A 15,871-nucleotide genomic window follows, 5' to 3' on the forward strand; every position below is an offset into this window, starting at 1 on the left:
GATCCTTGATTAGAACCCAGATTTTATTCCAAGGCTATCAATAGATACCACCCCCCCACTGCCACCTGCTGACTTTGTGCCCCATCTGGAGAAGGTGTCTGCCAGAGATGCACATCCTGGTGGTTCCCAGCTGGATGCTGACCGCCAGCCACCTGCAGGGCCAACGGCAGCCTCCTTCCTGCAGTGGGATCGGCTGAAGCAGGAGCAAGCAGCTGCCTTTGAGCAGCCCAAGCACCCACTGCAGCAGAGCTGATGGAAATAGCACAGTGGTGGGTGTGAGCAGGTGGCCAGCCAGCCCTGCTTGCTCATGCTGCCCAATGCAGACAGTCAGATGCAGCCCCAACCCTTCCACGAGGAAGTTCTTTAGCCTTTGTTTCCTGTTTGCAATGCACTGCTCAGCTCAGGTGAGTGCTCCTCTGGCTGGAGCCCAACACATCTCTACAGCTCCAAGTGAAGTCTCCTGTGCTGAGGGGAAGTGGGCACAAACATCTGCAGCATCTTCACAGGGAACTTCAAACCACAGAGATTCCACAGATCAAAGCTGAAGAACAGAACTCCCTCCTTTCAGTTGTTTATATTCATCTGTGCCAACCCCAGCTGCAGCCAGTGTGGGTTAGATTGGGCAGGACTAGAGGTGAGGACAGGGAAGAGCCTTCTGGCTTCCTTCTGTCCAGCAGCAAACTCTAGGAGATTTACTTCTTCCCCTTCCTCTCCCTCCTCCTTCTCCATTTTTTTCTCTTTCACTCTTCAATGCCAGGAGCTCCTCACAAGGTCAGGGAAATGGCACCTCAGAGGTTGCAGGGATGAGAACACAGGATGTTCCCTTCACAGTGCTCAGTGCCAAGGCAGGTCTTTACCTGGAGCAGGATCAGACCTCTGTGTTTGGAAATGTACTCAAAAATAGTATGGAAATGTTTTTAAAGCTCAAGCCAATGTGTGGCAGCAACTCTGCAGGCCTGGCATGCAGGGTGAGTGCCACAGGGTTCTGAGGGACACTGGGGAGAGCACAGATGACCAGAGATGACCTGGTGGTTGCCATTAGGAGCAGTGACACTTGAATTACATGACACTAATTCCCACTGAAAACACAGCAGCCTTTGCTCTCTGTGGGGGCTGCAGGAATGAGTTTAGTGCTGCAGCAGTTATTGCTGACACCCAAACCACTGCCAGCTTCTTCCTCTACAGAGGTGCTGCCCACCCCTGCCAGGATCTGCAGGTTCAGTCGTGCTGGTGGATGGGACAGGCACCATTCAATGAAGCTCAAACATCAGCTGTCACACAACAGAGGTCTAAAACTCCACAAGTCAGCAGTGGCTGCAAACACCAAACAAAGCAAGGGGGAGGTGCCTGCCCTACAGCATGGCACTGACTGCCAGCTTGGCTGGACCTGCTCTGCCCAGCCTCCTGTCCATCCACCCCAGGGGGCAGCTCTAACTCAGAGGACTGCTCTAGGCCATTCCCACCGAGGACTTCTGAAGCACTCTAGAAGGGCTCAGCAGGGCTCTGGGCAACCTGATCTAGTTGAGGATTAGAATAAACCTTTATTAGAATAAACCAAACCAGGTTGGAAGAGACCTTCAAGACCATTGTGTCCAACCCATCAACCAATCCAACCCACCCAAACAGCTAATCCATGGCACCAAGCACCCCAGCAAGTCTCCTCCTGAACACCTCCAATGACAGCGACTCCACCACCTCCCCGGGCAGCACATTCCAATGGGCAATCACTCTCTCTGTGTAGAACTTCTTCCTAACATCCAACCTGAACCTCCCCTGGCGCAGCCTGAGACTGTGTCCTCTTGTTCTGGTACTGGCTGCCTGGGAGAAGAGACCAACCTCTGCCTGTCTACAACCTCCCTTCAGGTAGTTGTAGAGAGTGATAAGGTCACCCCTGAGCCTCCTCTTCTCCAGGCTAAGCAACCCCAGCTCCCTCAGCCTCTCCTCACAGGGCTGTGCTCCAAGCCCCTCACCAACTTCGTTGCCCTTCTCTGGACTCGTTCCAGCAACTCAACCTCCTTCCTAAACTGAGGGGCCCAGAACTGGACACAGCACTCGAGGTGTGGCCTAACCAGTGCAGTATACAGGGGCAGAATGACCTCCCTGCTCCTGCTGGCCACAGCTGACTGCAGGGGGGTTGGACTGGATGAGCCTTGCAGGTCCCTTCTAACCCAGACCATGCTGTGACTCTTCACAGCAATAATGCACCACGGACTCAGCAGCTCGCACGGAGTACAGGAAGAGCATTCACAGAGGGTAAAACCAGACTCAAACCTCAGGGGAGCTTTATTGCCCTCAGCACAAGGGCTGCTGTGCTGTGCTCCCTCCCCAGCTCCCCCTGCTGAAAGAAGCAAGATGCAATCAAGGAGAGATTTATTTGGAACCAATTCTGCAAAACAGTTTGACAATGCCAGACTTTATAAAAATACTCAGTTACATCATTAAACTTATTCCTAGTCATATAAAAAGTGTGAATGTGAATTTTAACCTCTGTTAGAGTAAGAACCACATCAAGGTCTTTGAGTGAAAGGAGTTTTCATCCACAAAGAGACTCTGCTGGAGAAGTCTTCCACCCCGCCAGCGTCCCCAGCGCGGCCGGGCACCCGTTAGTGTTTGATTCTCTCTGTCCAAGGAGCTGCCACAGCCAGCAGTGCAGAGCCCAGAGCTGGGCATCTGCCTTCTTCTAACCATGTAGAGCTAAATCCAGATGATTGTGTTATTCATTTTAAAATGCTTAGAAAAAGGAAAGGTCTGTGCACGTCCCCGTCGCAGCCTGGGGTTTGCTGTGGGTTCTGTTGTTCCTACCTAAAGCCCTTTCAAAGTGGCTAAGCAGAGAGGCCTGGGGATGGGAGATGAGGAGGGCAAAGAACCCCCAGGGCACTGCTCCGCCAAAGGTCTGCCTGGCAGCCGGACTCGGCGCGCTCTGAACACCCTCAGCACCCAGGCTGCATGGGTTCAGCTGCTGGCCAGGCTCACACTGACAATCTGAATCCCCAGCTGACAGCTAAGGAAGTTTAGTGTTTCAAAATTAGAGATACAGAAGCTTGCTCAGGAAGCCCAGAGCCTCATGCAGACTGCTGAGTCTCTGACAGGCTGCTACTGCTCAGCCTGGATGCAGTGCCAGCTGCTGCCCCCCAGCCAGGTGGACAGCAGTAAATATCTTTCATAGCTTTCATTTGTCAACTCTCACATTTCCCCCTCTTCATTTTCAGTTCAATAATTCTGCAGGGAGGCAGAAGTGGGAAGAGCAACTGTGTGTAACTGTGTCTGAACAAAAGTGCAATCAAATCCCTGAAGCAGCGCAGCCAGCAGGCCTGGCCCTCCCCCCTGCTGACTCCTGGGAGCCAACACAGCACCGCACCGGGCTGGCAGAGGACTACAAGGTAGCCATTTACCAGCTCCAGGCTTGCTTTCCTGGGGAGCTTTGCTCGGGGCCTCTTCCCATACAAAAGCTCAGCCTTAGGTTGGGGCTTCAGAGATTAAAGGCTTTCCCCTCTGCATTCCACAGCTCTAAGCTCCAATATCTCACACTCCAGCAACACCAATCTGTGAAATACTTTCTCACTTTCTAGTTACCTTCATTGTTCTGAATGAGTTACACAGAAAGAACCCAGGAAACTCTCCTGCCCCTTTCCAGTTCTGTGAACACAAGCATGGAGCTCAGCACCCTGCTCTGGTGAGCTGCTGAGCTCCACCCTCAGACCAGGGCTGTCGCTCCCTGCTCCGATGTCTTTTAACCTGCCTGCCCTAATTGGGTTCATGCAACAGGAAGCTGAAAGACACAGCTCAGCTCAGACACAGCTCTGTACCACCTGATTGTTGGGAGGGGCTGGGGGGCACACAGATCTAATTCTGAACACAGGGAGCTGGAATAGAATTGCTTGGTCCCACAAAGTTCTGCTTTCAAAACACCTTACACCAAGATCACTAATCCCAGACGATTCCCAAGTGTTGGGGAAAACCCCAGGGTTGGAAACATTGATTTTGCTGCTGCTGCTCACATCAACACCCACCTTCTACCCTGCATTTTCAGTAGGCTTCCTGTGGACCCTGAAAATAAGTTGGAGGAGAGGAAACAAAATGAACCCATGTCATTGGTGAAGGAGATCCTAACACTTTCAAAGTGGTTTTGTGCAACTGCATGATGAAATTCCAGTTTGCCATTAAGAGCATGCAAAGTAGCAAAGATTTCCTCTCCTTGGACTCCTTGCAGAGGTCAGGAATTCTTTGCAAGTCTCTGACATTTGGCAGATTTGTGCATGTTGGGAGCACTGCTGGCTTACAAATTGTCTCCAGGCTGGTACTGTGGTTCTGTAGCAGTAAAGTAGTCCTCCAGGAAAGACTGGATGTACTCAAATGTTGGCCTCTCATCAGGGTCCTTCTTCCAACAGAGTTTCATTAGCTCGTGGAGGGACTCTGGGCAGCCTTGTGGGCAAGGCATCCTGTAGCCACGTTCCACTTGCTCCAGAACTTCCCTGTTCACCATCCCTGAAAGGAAAAACCCTTTGAGCTGAAGAGTGAGGGGTGAGCATGGAACAGTTTCACCAAGGCTCTCAAGGGCCTCTCCAGCCACCATGCACACCAATCTACCCTGAGAAAATCAGTCATGAGGGGATTTCATATTCAGCATCAAATACACTGTCTGGAGTTCATTTCACTACTCTTGGTACAATGAAAGGGCTTCCTCCAGACTTGGTTCTTCTTTCATTTCTCTGCTTTCTCATTTGTGTGCTTCCCCACTGCCTTGGGCTTGTCCTTTGGACAAAGAGTCTCAAGCACTGCCTTGGGCTTGTCCTTTGGACAAAGAGTCTCAAGCACTGCCTTGGGCTTGTCCTTTGGACAAGGAGTCTCAAGCACTGCCTTGGGCTTGTCCTTTGGACAAGGAGTCTCAAGCACTGCCTTCTCCCTGCCTTAGGTTCCACCAAAGAACCACTTAATTTGAAATCAGGCCATGAAAAAGGCATTTTGTAGCTAACAGAAGTGCCTTAGACACTCCAGCCACAGCAGCACACGTGTTACACATGTTTAGAGTCCAGAACTGCTCTAGCAGCTTCACTCCACTGATGCTCCCTGCAGCTTGGCAGTGTGTCCAAAGTAAGAATTTCAGGAACAGACACAGAAAAGCATCAGGATACCCACACTAATGTGGCAGTAATGATCAGGCACATTTGCAAATGCTGCTATCTTAAACAGGAGCAGATTGGGATTGGATGTGAGGAACAGGTTCTGCACCATGAGGCTGCTGGAACACTGCAACAGGTTGCCCAGGGAGGTGGTTGAGGCTCCATCCCTGGAGATATTCAAGGTGAGGCTGGACAGGGCTCTGGGCAACCTGATCCAGTGGAGGATGTCCCTGCTGAGTGGATGGGAGGTTGGTCTGGATGACCTTTAGAGGACCCCTCCAACCCAAACCATGCTTTACAACTAAAACAAAGCATCTTTGAACAAGGCACCGGTGCCATGTGACTAAGTTTCTGTCTCTGCTGTGGACTCTGAATGAAAGCCAACAGTACAAAAGGTAATTTCAGCAGCAGAGAGTAGAGGAAAGGAAAGGAAAGGTGTGGAGCTCTGCCCTCACCTGGGTATGGCACTCTGCCCTTCGTCACCAGCTCTGTCAGCAGGATGCCGAAGGACCAGACGTCCGACTTGATTGTGAAGCGCCCGTAGAGGGCTGCCTCGGGGGCAGTCCACTTGATGGGAAACTTGGCTCCTGCAGACAGGGAGAGTGCTGCACTCAGAACAACTCACATCCTGCTTCACTGACAGAACTCCAGCTGCTCTCCTCTCTTAGTATCACCTCAGACTGGAAAGCAGCTTCCAGTTAGGGCAGCAGTTACTGGCCACAGCTTTTGGGAGCAGCCAAGACCCCTGGGGTCTTCGCTCCGTTTCAGAAAGCGGCTTCCCAGAATCTGCTGAGCAACTCCCCTGCAAGCCCAGCTCTCCTCAAACTGCAGCGACTTTGAGCCCTCCAGAGCATCTAAACATGGCTTTGTTAAAACACAGCCAAAGTGCTGGATAGCTCTGAAGGTTAAGAAGTTGACTGAAATGGCAGTGCTGGGAGTGGGACAGCTGACCCCAGCTGCAAGCCAGACACACACCTGCTCTGCTCATGCAGCCCCAGGTACTGCTCTGTGGGACAGCTCTAAGCAATCTGACAGCAACTGGTTTCTTATGCAGTAAATAAATCAGCCTTACCTTGCCTTGCAGTGTACTCATTGTCCTCTATTAACCTTGCCAGCCCAAAGTCTGCTATCTTACACACCAGATTGTCTCCTACAAGGATGTTGGCTGCCCGCAGGTCCCTGTGGATGTAGTTCATTCTTTCAATGTAAGCCATGCCATCAGCAATCTTAAAAATAAAGTTTTTATTAAAGATTATTTTCCATGCCTCTATCCATGTCTCCCAAACATCAAGCTGTACCTCTTCATCTTAGCTCCATTCTAATGGGAACAGTCTAGAGAGTACACCAGAGCAAGAGCCTGGGCCAGCACTGCTTAGAGCCTCTGGCTAGAGAGGAGCTGCGAACTGGGAACTAGACTCTCTCCCCTTGTCAAGCTCCAAACCCACAAGAGGTGTAAGAGAGAGCAGTACACAGCAGCCAGGGCCTTCAGCATTTATGTTTAGCTGTGTCTCAGATATCTAAGCACAAACAGTTCTCTTGGCTCCCACACTGTACCTGAGCAGCCATGTCAACCAGCTGGGGCAGTTTTAAGTACTTCCCTTCTCCCTCTTTGAGGAAGTCTAGCAAGCTGCCTGTAAAAGACAACACATTGGGGGAAAACAGGTTAATGGAAAATAACAAAGCATTAATTTGACCTGAAAAGATGAATAAGATTATTTCTGCCCTAAACATAAAGATTTACACTGCCCTCCCCAAACCTGTCCCTGAACAGAGCACACAATGGCCACGCCTGCACTTGCCTCTGCCCTGGGGACCAGCGAGAGCCTTATCCAAGCGCTGTGGAACCCAGTTAGGTAATTCAGGGAACTGGGCACTGACAGAACAGACCTCAGCTGGATGGCAATATTTTTGGAAGGATTTGGAATATTTCTGGAAGGATTTTCCCCAAAATTCCTTGTGTCAACACCCTTCCCAGTCAGGGGGATTTAGAAATGAAGAACAAAAATGCTCCTCCTGTTTACTTCATTTTCAAGGACAGCTCCAAATCCATACAAGAGAAATGACCATGAAATTCTGACTTTTATCTTGTTGGTTTTCACTTCCTTTCAGTCTTTGTCTTATCATCTCCCACACTTGTGTCCAGCATGCTCCAACAGGAGCAGTGTCTGAAATCAGTTCCAAGGCCCTGTGCTCCTTTCAGGACAGTCCCCTGGCCATGCACGGCCCCATCCGCTCTCTGACAGAAGCCTTCCCTACAGGTGCCATAAGGCTACAGGGACATCACCTCCTTCTGCAGAAGACAACTGAGAACTAGCCAGCCTCATCACAGTTAGAAATGTGGTGATGGTGGGGAAAGTGCAGAGGACTGATGGCAGCAGCTGTGAATGAGACACCGACATGGGCTGAGTCACTGTGGCAAGCCAGGCTCCCACTGCCGCTGCTGTTTGCTGCCTGTGTCTATGCAGGCCTTCTCCTGGGTGGTTCCTGAGCTTAAAGGGCTGAGGAGGAGCAAAGATTTCACACTGACCTCTGGCACTCTGCTCATAGTGACAAAGGCTTCGGTGCTGCCCTTACCCACCTCCATTCCTCACCAACAGAGAAAGAAAAAGCAAAGGGAAAGAAAAAAGCTCTGCTGACTTCCAAGCGTGACAAAGAGGTTTGCCGCTTCCTCAGGGTTACGTGGGAGGAAGTTTCCAAGTGCACTCAGAGGCTCCCAATGGCATTTGGAATCCATAGCTGAGAATCATGCCACAACTTTTCCAACTCTTTGCAGGGTAATGTCCCAGTCCCAGGTTTAATCCTCCCTTTTTCTTAGGCCCTAGAAAGCCTATCTTTTGTTCCTGATTGCTCTGCCAAACCAGCTGGATGAGCCATGGAAAGAGGTTTGGCATGGAAGCTTTAAGCTCTGACAGAGAGGGCCCAGTGTTGTTTTGCAGCAGTAATGACACTGACCTGGTTTTTGATGTTTTCTATTCCTTTTTACCTTTTCAAACTTCTACAACACTCCAGACTCCCAATCTGATAGGGAAAACCCACAGGCAGCCACTCTCTTGGACTGTAACATCGGTTTTGTTTCTCACCAGGAGAGTAAAGCTGCTCTGAGATAATCTGAAGGCTGCATATTAAGAACTCTACTAAGTGATTTTCAAGTCTGCTGCTCTGCACCACTACCACACTTAGGATGTTTACCTCTGTATCCAGCCTAAATCTCTAAGGATCTGTTTCAGTAGCAGGGAGAAGGGATACAGAGGAAGAAAGATGAAAGGCTGAAACCAAGGAGACAAAGGAGAAAGCCCAGGAGAAAAAACCCAACACTTCACCCTTAAAAAGAGTCACTGTTACACTGCTTGGAAAAAAGCCCAAACTGGAAAAAACCCAAGGCCAACTGACTCTGCTGCTGTGAGGAGCATCTGGCTGCAGGCATCCATCCTCAGAGGATTTCACCCAATTCAAATCTAACAGGCAGGACATGCTAGAAAACCAGGAGAAAACCCCAATCCTGTAGCTGGAGGAGTAGCCAGTGAGAGATGTGCCTCTGCTGCACCACTGCTGTGAGGGCAGCTGCTGGGCTAGTGCAGAGTGCAGGACTCCTTAGCTGCACAGAGCAAACCAGTCACATTCCATGGGAGCCAAGAGCATCCTCAGCTGGCACCCTGGGGCTGGAACGTGCTGCAGGGACACCTCCTGGGCATGCTGGGAAAAGGTTGTAGCTTATATCTGTGGTTGTAGTTTACTGAGTAAGGGAGTTACAACAAAGAGTGTAGAAACAGCCACTCTTGGGCAGTAGTTACTCTCCTTCAGTTAGGGACATAGGTTAGAGATCTTCAGCTGTGAAGGGCTTCAGGGACTTCTGCTGCAAGTGGGACTCCAGGACTGTAATGCTGTGGATTGTACAACACAGCAACAAAGGACTTCTGGGAGAACTTCTGAGATTCTCTGCCTTTCTGGAGCCTCACTGCTGTACAGCAACAGTGTTTGTGCCTTCGTTTGTCACTCAGTGGCCCCTGTACCAGGGGCTAGAGGAAACCCAACAGGCCTCCCCCCGCGATCTGGCTCAGAACCGCATCCCTTGCGTCAGCTGGACCCGAGCTACCCCTGACCCTTACGTCAGCTTCACTTGGACTTTGCTGCTGGGGCCCTAAACACTCCCTCCTGCCTGAGGGGTGCCCTGCACACACCTTTAGTCATGAACTCGGTGACGATGTAGATGGGCTCCTCCGAGACCACGGCGTAGAGCGGCACCAGCTTGTCGTGCCGCAGCTTCTTCATGATCTGCGCCTCCTGCAGGAAGGCCTCGGGCATCATGGTGCCAGGCTTCAGCGTCTTGATCGCCACCTTCGTGGTGCCGTTCCATGTCCCTGGAGGAGCACATCAGGTTTTACTCTCCCCTAGAGCAAATCAGAGACTTCCTGCTGAAATCTTGCCTGGCTGCTGCCCTTCAGTGAGCTCACAGCACAAGCTGGGGTGCCTGTAGGGCCCGCCGCAGCCGGCGCCTTCGCTCTGCGCTTGGCTCTCTTCAGTTGCTCATTTCTCAGGGGAGCTTCTCCTGCCTCTCTGCTCTGCCCTGGTGAGAACACATCTGGAGTACTGTGTCCAGTTCTGGGCTCCCCAGTTCCAGAAGGGCAGGGATAGACTAGAGAGAACCCGATGGATGCTGAAGGGACTGAACATCTGTGCAATGTGGAAAGGCTGAGAGCCCTGGGGCTGTTGAGTCTGGAGAGGAGAAGGCTGAGAGGGATCTGATCAATGTCTCTCAATAGCTGAGGGCTGGGGCCAGGAAGAGGGGGCCAGCCTTTTTTTCAGTAGTGTCCTGTAACAGGACAAGGGGCAATGGATACAAACTGGGACCCAGGAAATTCCACCTCAACATGAGGAGAAACTTTTCTACTGTGAGGGTGCTGGAGCCCTGGAGCAGGCTGCCCAGAGGTTGTGGAGTCTCCTTCTCTGGAGCCTTTCAAGGTCCTGCTGGATGTGTTCCTGTGTGACCTGCCCTAGGTGACCTTGCTCTGGCAGAGAGGTTGACTGGGTGATATCCAGAAGCCCCTGCCAACCCCTACCTTCTGTGGCCCTGTGATCAGGATCTCTTTTCAGACCCCAGTACTGATTTGCTCACAACACCACCAAAACATTCACAAGAACAACGTGAAAGCAGTCACATGAAGCTCTTACCCATCCATACTTCACCAAAGCAGCCTTGGCCCAACTTTACTTCCAGCCTCAAAGACTCTCTAGGGATTTCCCAGGCATCTTTTGCCAGTCCCTGTGTCTGTGGTTTCACAGTGGGACACACAGTTGTCAGCTTGTGACACAGCCCATCAGCATGTTCTAGGAGATGGAGAAATAAGCTCAGTTGCTGAGACTGCACCACAGTGACATCCTCCTGCTGACAGAAGGAGCCAGCCCCTTAGTCTTTGCTGAGATAAAGGCAGTGTCAGAATGGTGAATGTGAATAAGCTCCACAGGCAGCTTTTGCTTCCTGAGAGGCAGAGAGTGGCCTTGGGACACCAGAGCTTGGGCTTACCTCTGTAGTGTTTCACCAGCTTCTGGAGAGATTCAAACTGTGCTCTGGTTGTGATGTAGTATCCACCATTGTCCAGCTTCCTGATTTTGTAGTGTTTCACATTATCACCTCTGACCTCATCCCAGTCTCGTATGGAGAGGGAATAAGCACCTAGGGAACAAAGCATCCCTGGATCTTCACCAGGAATTAAACCCCAGACCCAGCATATGCCCCCAGCACCACACACAGACAGGGAGCACAGGAGCACACAGTGGGACAGGCAGAAAATGCTCATGCTGTCCAGCTTGGGGGGGGGATGAGGGAGTGGGGAATGGCAGAGAGAAGAGACACAGATGATCAACACAGACCAACACAGACCAATACAGATCAACAGAGACCAACACAGACCCACCCAGCCCCACCCAGCCCCACCCAGTCCCACCCAGCCCCACCCAGCCCCACCCAGTCCCACCCAGCCCCACCCAGCTACCTTTAGTGGTTTCACTCTCTCGTACTAGGAAGATCCCACGCTGGTTGCCAGGGTTTAGCAGCAGCCTCTCTGCATCCTTCCTGCCCATCTTCCCAAAATACCACCTAGAGAGTGTTAAGGGAAATGTGTGTAAGGAAGAGCTTCCTGTGCTTTGGCAAGGACAGAAACCCAAGGTTTAGCAGCCAAGAGCCCAGGCAGCCACCCCTCAAGCACTGCCAGGCATCAGCAGCCCGAGCAGAGCTCCTTCTCCATCACCCCTGGAGCACAGCTGCAGAGGCCCTGCCTGCAAGCAGCAGCAGTGCAGCAGTGCACACTGAGCACCTGGCACCACCATCCTGCTCCTGGTTAAGGAGCTCACAGCCCAAGCTGAATCAGATGACCTTGCACCACACCCACCCCACAACGACCTTCCCTGCTCTGCTCTGTGCCACAGCAGCGCTGAGTGCCTGGGGCTGTGCACATCCACCGCAGGATTCCAGGGTGGCTCAGGCTGGAAGGCATCCTCAGGAGGTGTCAGCTCCAGCTCCCTGCTGCAGGCAGGGTCAGCTGTGAGCACAGCCCTGCTTGCTCAGGGCATTGTCCATTGCAGGCTTGAAAAATCTGAAGGCTGGACCCTGCAGAGGGAGCCTGGGCAGCCTGGGTGCCAGCCTGGGTGCCAGCCTGGGTGCCTGCCTGGGTGCCTGCCTGGGCAGCCTGGGTGCCAGCCTGGGTGCCAGCCTAGGTGCCTGCCTGGGCAGCCTGGGTGCCTGCCTGGGTGCCAGCCTAGGTGCCTGCCTGGGTGCCAGCCTAGGTGCCTGCCTGGGTGCCAGCCTGGGTGCCTGCCTGGGCAGCCTGGGTGCATGCCTGGGTGCCAGCCTAGGTGCCTGCCTGGGTGCCAGCCTAGGTGCCTGCCTGGGCAGCCTGGGTGCATGCCTGGGTGCCAGCCTAGGTGCCTGCCTGGGTGCCAGCCTGGGTGCCTGCCTGGGTGCCTGCCTGGGTGCCTGCCTGGCTGAAAAGGGTTGGAAAGGTTTCTTCTTATATCCAGCTGCAGCTGGAGAGAGAATCTGCTGCTTCACCTTCCACTGCCTCTCAATCTTCCCTGTGTCAGTGGAAGGATCAGCCCTGTGGCAGGCATCAGTGCCCCCTCCAGCAGCACCACTCCACCTCAGTCCCATCGCCGAGGCACCAATGGCTGAACTGCCTGCAGTCCTCTCACACAAGGAGCTGCTTCTATGTTCCCACAGTACTCAAGCTGAGGAGCAGCCTGCACACAGCTCTCTTCTGAGATCCATCTCCCAGGGCACCCCTAGGCTTTGCAGTATCTCTTTATTTCTAACTACATTTTCCTTTGGCTGTATGCCTCAGAAGTGATGCAGAGTGTAAAATGCAAACAGTTTTGTCTGGCACCATCCTACCACCAAGCAAACCTGGCCCAAGAGTGGGGAGAACCAGCACTGGAAACTCTTGCCAAGAGAAGCAGGCTTGGCAGGTGTCAAACACAGGTCAGGAGGGATCCCTGTGTGGGGCTCTGCAATCTCTTGGCAATGTGCAGCTTGGGAAACTCATCCTCACTCCTGACTGCATTTGCACTCTGACTGCTCGAGTCCTTCCCTTTGTGCCTCTCCAAGAAGAGGGAATCCTGTGGGCCAAGACAGGGCATGGGGCACCAAGAGGGTAGTTAGTGTCCAAACATCCCTTCCTTCAAGCTCAGGACAGGTGCATTCCTTTGAGCTACAAATGCAGGGAAGGAGGAAGGAAACCTGTATGGATGTGCTGGGAAAGGTCATAGGAAAGAAAGAAGTTCACAGGATGTGGAAAAAGGAACAGGTCCCTTGGGAGGACGATGGGAACCTTGGCAGGGTGTGCAGGGATCCAGCAAGGAAGAGCAAAGCTCTGCTGGAGTTAAACCTGGCAAACAAAGGCAAAGAGAACAAGAAGGGCTGCTGCAAATCCATCAGTGGTGACAGGAAGAGCAGGCAGAATGTGGGCCCACTGAGGAATGAGGTGGAGCCCTGGTGACAGAGGCTGCAGAGTGTCACCTTTGCTTCAGCCTTTGGTGCTAGGACCAGCCCTCAGGAATCCCAGATCCTGGAGGTAAGAGAGACAGCCTGGTGGAAGGAGGAGTCTCCAGTGGTCAGTGAAGTTAGAGGTCATTTGGGTAAGCTGAATGTGCACAGATCCACACACCCACAGGTGCTGAGGGAGCTGCTGCTGATTTGCTCTACCACTCTCCATCACTCTTGAAAGGTGATGGAGCATGGGAGAGGTGCCTGAGGGCTGGACCAATGGCACTCTAAGTCTTCAAAAAGGGCAAGAAGATTCAGGGGACTGCAGAGCAGTCAGCTTCAGCTCCATCCCTGGAAAGGTGGTGGGGCAGCTCCTTCTGGAGGTTATCTCTAAGCACATGGCAGAAAAGGTTACCAGGAATAGCCAGCAGGGACTGCCCAAGGGGCAGTGGTGTTTGACCAAGCCAAGAGCCACAGGACAGGGTGAAAGGGAGATGCAGGCAGGGCAGTGGATGTTGCCTGCCTTGACTTCAGCAGGGCTTTGGACACTGTCTCCCATAACATCCTCACAGACAAGCTCAGGAAGTGGGGGTCAGAGGAGTGGGCAGTGAGGTGGGCTGAGAGCTGGCTGAAGGACAGAGCACAGAGGGCTGTGAGTCCAGCTGGAGACTTGTGGCCAGTGGTGTTGCCCAGGGGTCAGTGCTGGGTCCAGTCTTACTCAAGATCCTCAGCAAGTGGCTGAAGGGATGTGCTTGTGATACCAGACTGGGAGGAGTGGCTGACAGGCCACTGGGCTATGTGGCCATGCAGCAGGAGAGCTGGGTGAAGGGGAACCTCATGAGCTTCAACAAGGTAACTGTAGAGTCCTGCAGCTGGGGAGGAGCACCACAGAGTGCCAGTGGGTGCTGACTGCAGGCCCTTTCATTAGCAGAGCCAGCTGAGAGCAGCAGCAACACACAAAAGTCTCAGCTTGAGACTCAGGAAACACCTTGGGCACTTATCCCAGAAGTGTGGCAGCAAACAAGACAGAACACAGACCAGTGGGCAGGGAACTGCCTGCTGGCAGTGCCAGGCCTGGGGTCTGAAGCAAGAGCTGTGGGGGTCTGTGCTGCAGGTACAACAAATGCAATGAGCCCTTGGAACAAGTCTCACTTCAAACTGCACCTCCACTCACAGCTCCCACATAACCTGCTGTGATTCTGGGGGGTGCTCTGGGATCTCTGCAAGGGAGGAAGGTGCCCAAAGCAAGATCATTCCCAAGTCACATCAGTCCTCAGCACAGCTCCCAATGCTGTCAGCCAGGAGCTGCAATGGACTCCCAGTGTGGGGTGCAGCAGGGACACAGCCACTGCTGCTGCTTAGTGCTAGAGGCAAGCAGGGGGGGCCTGGGGTGAAATTCCTTACTGTGAGGGTGGCAGAGCACTGAACAAGCTGCCCAGAGGTGGTGGAGTCTCTGTCTCTGGAGGCCATCAAAACCTGCCTGGATGCACTCCTGGGTGATTTACTGCAGGTGATCTCCTCAAACAATGGGGTTGGACCAGAAGATCTTCAGAGGTCCCTTCCAACCCCTACCATGCTGTGATTCTGTGATGAGCAGGAACTGTCCACACAAAGGCTTTTTATAGTGTAAGATGAGGTGCTGCCAAGGCTGTGGCTGGTCTTCAGCTAGGGTTAGGATAAAACCCTAGACCTGATGGTGTGTGAACTCCTGATCCATTTTTGCCTTCTATGAAACACACTGCATATGCCCCAGCCCTTCCCCTCAGGACTGTGTTCTCCCATCCTCTTGCCTCTAGACCTACCTATAGCAAGCAGAGGGCTCTGGAGCCCTCAACACAGGAAGGACATGGATCTGATGGAGCAGGTCCACAGAAGGGCCATGAAAATGCTCAGGGGGTTGGAGCAGCTCTGCTATGGGGACAGGCTGAGGGGGCTAGGGGTGTTCAGCCTGGAGAATTCTCCAGGGAGACCTTAGAGCAGCCTGCCAGTACCTGAAGGGGTTTGCAGAGGGACTGTTTACAAAGGCCTGCAAGGACAGGCCCAGGGGCAGTGGCTTCAAGCTAGAGCAGAGAGATTGAGATTGGATGAGGAACAAATTCTGCACCAGGAGGCTGCTGGAACACTGCAGCAGGTTGTGCAGGGAGGTGGTTGAGGCTCCATCCCTGGAGCTATTCCAGGTGAGGCTGGACAGGGCTTTGGGCAACCTGATGCAGTGGAGGATGTCCCTGCTGAGTGCAGGGGCTTGGACTGGATGAGCTCTGGAGCTCCCTTCCAGCCCAGCCCATTCTATGTTGCATGAAAACATCTGCATGTGTCCCCCTCACACTTAATCCTCCCTTTGAGATGATCCAAGCTGCATTGCTACCTCTCATCAGTGCACTTCATGTTACACAGACTGAACCAAAGGAACAGTGTCACCACAGGGCATGAAGTGTAGGGTGGGCAAGGAGGACAGACAGGGTGCAAGGTCTTACTCTTCTGCTTGGATGGAGTCTGCAGGAGCCACGTAATTGCTCGGGATGTAGCCTGTTTTTCCTGTAGCAATGGATCTTGCTTCCCACCAGTCTCCTTCCCTGCAATGAAACATCAGTTATCTCTTCCACACACAAGCAGCACAGCATTCCCCAGCACCTCTAACATCCTCACCTGAAAGGCCACATAACTGGAGCCATGTGCTGTAAGCAGCACCAGCACCCCTCTGAAGGTCAGGCTGGATGGGGCTCTGAGCAACTTGCTCACTGAAGGCTGTGGAGGTGCTGCACTGGATGACCTTTAA

The 15,871-nt window shown here is 52.8% G+C and overlaps 1 protein-coding gene across 1 annotated transcript in view; it reads right to left on the bottom strand.

Moving 5' to 3' along the window:
* Positions 1-2,353: 2,353 nt before the first annotated feature.
* Positions 2,354-15,871, bottom strand: part of YES1 (YES proto-oncogene 1, Src family tyrosine kinase) — an 81,321-nt gene continuing 67,803 nt past the window's right edge. The window contains exons 4-12 of the mRNA XM_068165488.1: positions 15,570-15,668; positions 11,111-11,214; positions 10,642-10,791; positions 10,290-10,445; positions 9,299-9,478; positions 6,675-6,751; positions 6,193-6,346; positions 5,576-5,707; positions 2,354-4,485 (exon numbers count right to left, since the gene is read on the bottom strand). Of these exons, the coding sequence (XP_068021589.1) occupies positions 4,277-4,485; positions 5,576-5,707; positions 6,193-6,346; positions 6,675-6,751; positions 9,299-9,478; positions 10,290-10,445; positions 10,642-10,791; positions 11,111-11,214; positions 15,570-15,668 (1,261 nt within the window). The 3' untranslated portion in view covers positions 2,354-4,276. The remainder of the gene's footprint in view (positions 4,486-5,575; positions 5,708-6,192; positions 6,347-6,674; positions 6,752-9,298; positions 9,479-10,289; positions 10,446-10,641; positions 10,792-11,110; positions 11,215-15,569; positions 15,669-15,871) is intronic.

The sequence above is a fragment of the Melanerpes formicivorus genome, unplaced genomic scaffold (assembly GCF_026170545.1).
Source record: "Melanerpes formicivorus ecotype bairdi unplaced genomic scaffold, bMelFor1.0.p_v2 SCAF_89, whole genome shotgun sequence".
Classification (NCBI taxonomy): domain Eukaryota; kingdom Metazoa; phylum Chordata; class Aves; order Piciformes; family Picidae; genus Melanerpes; species Melanerpes formicivorus.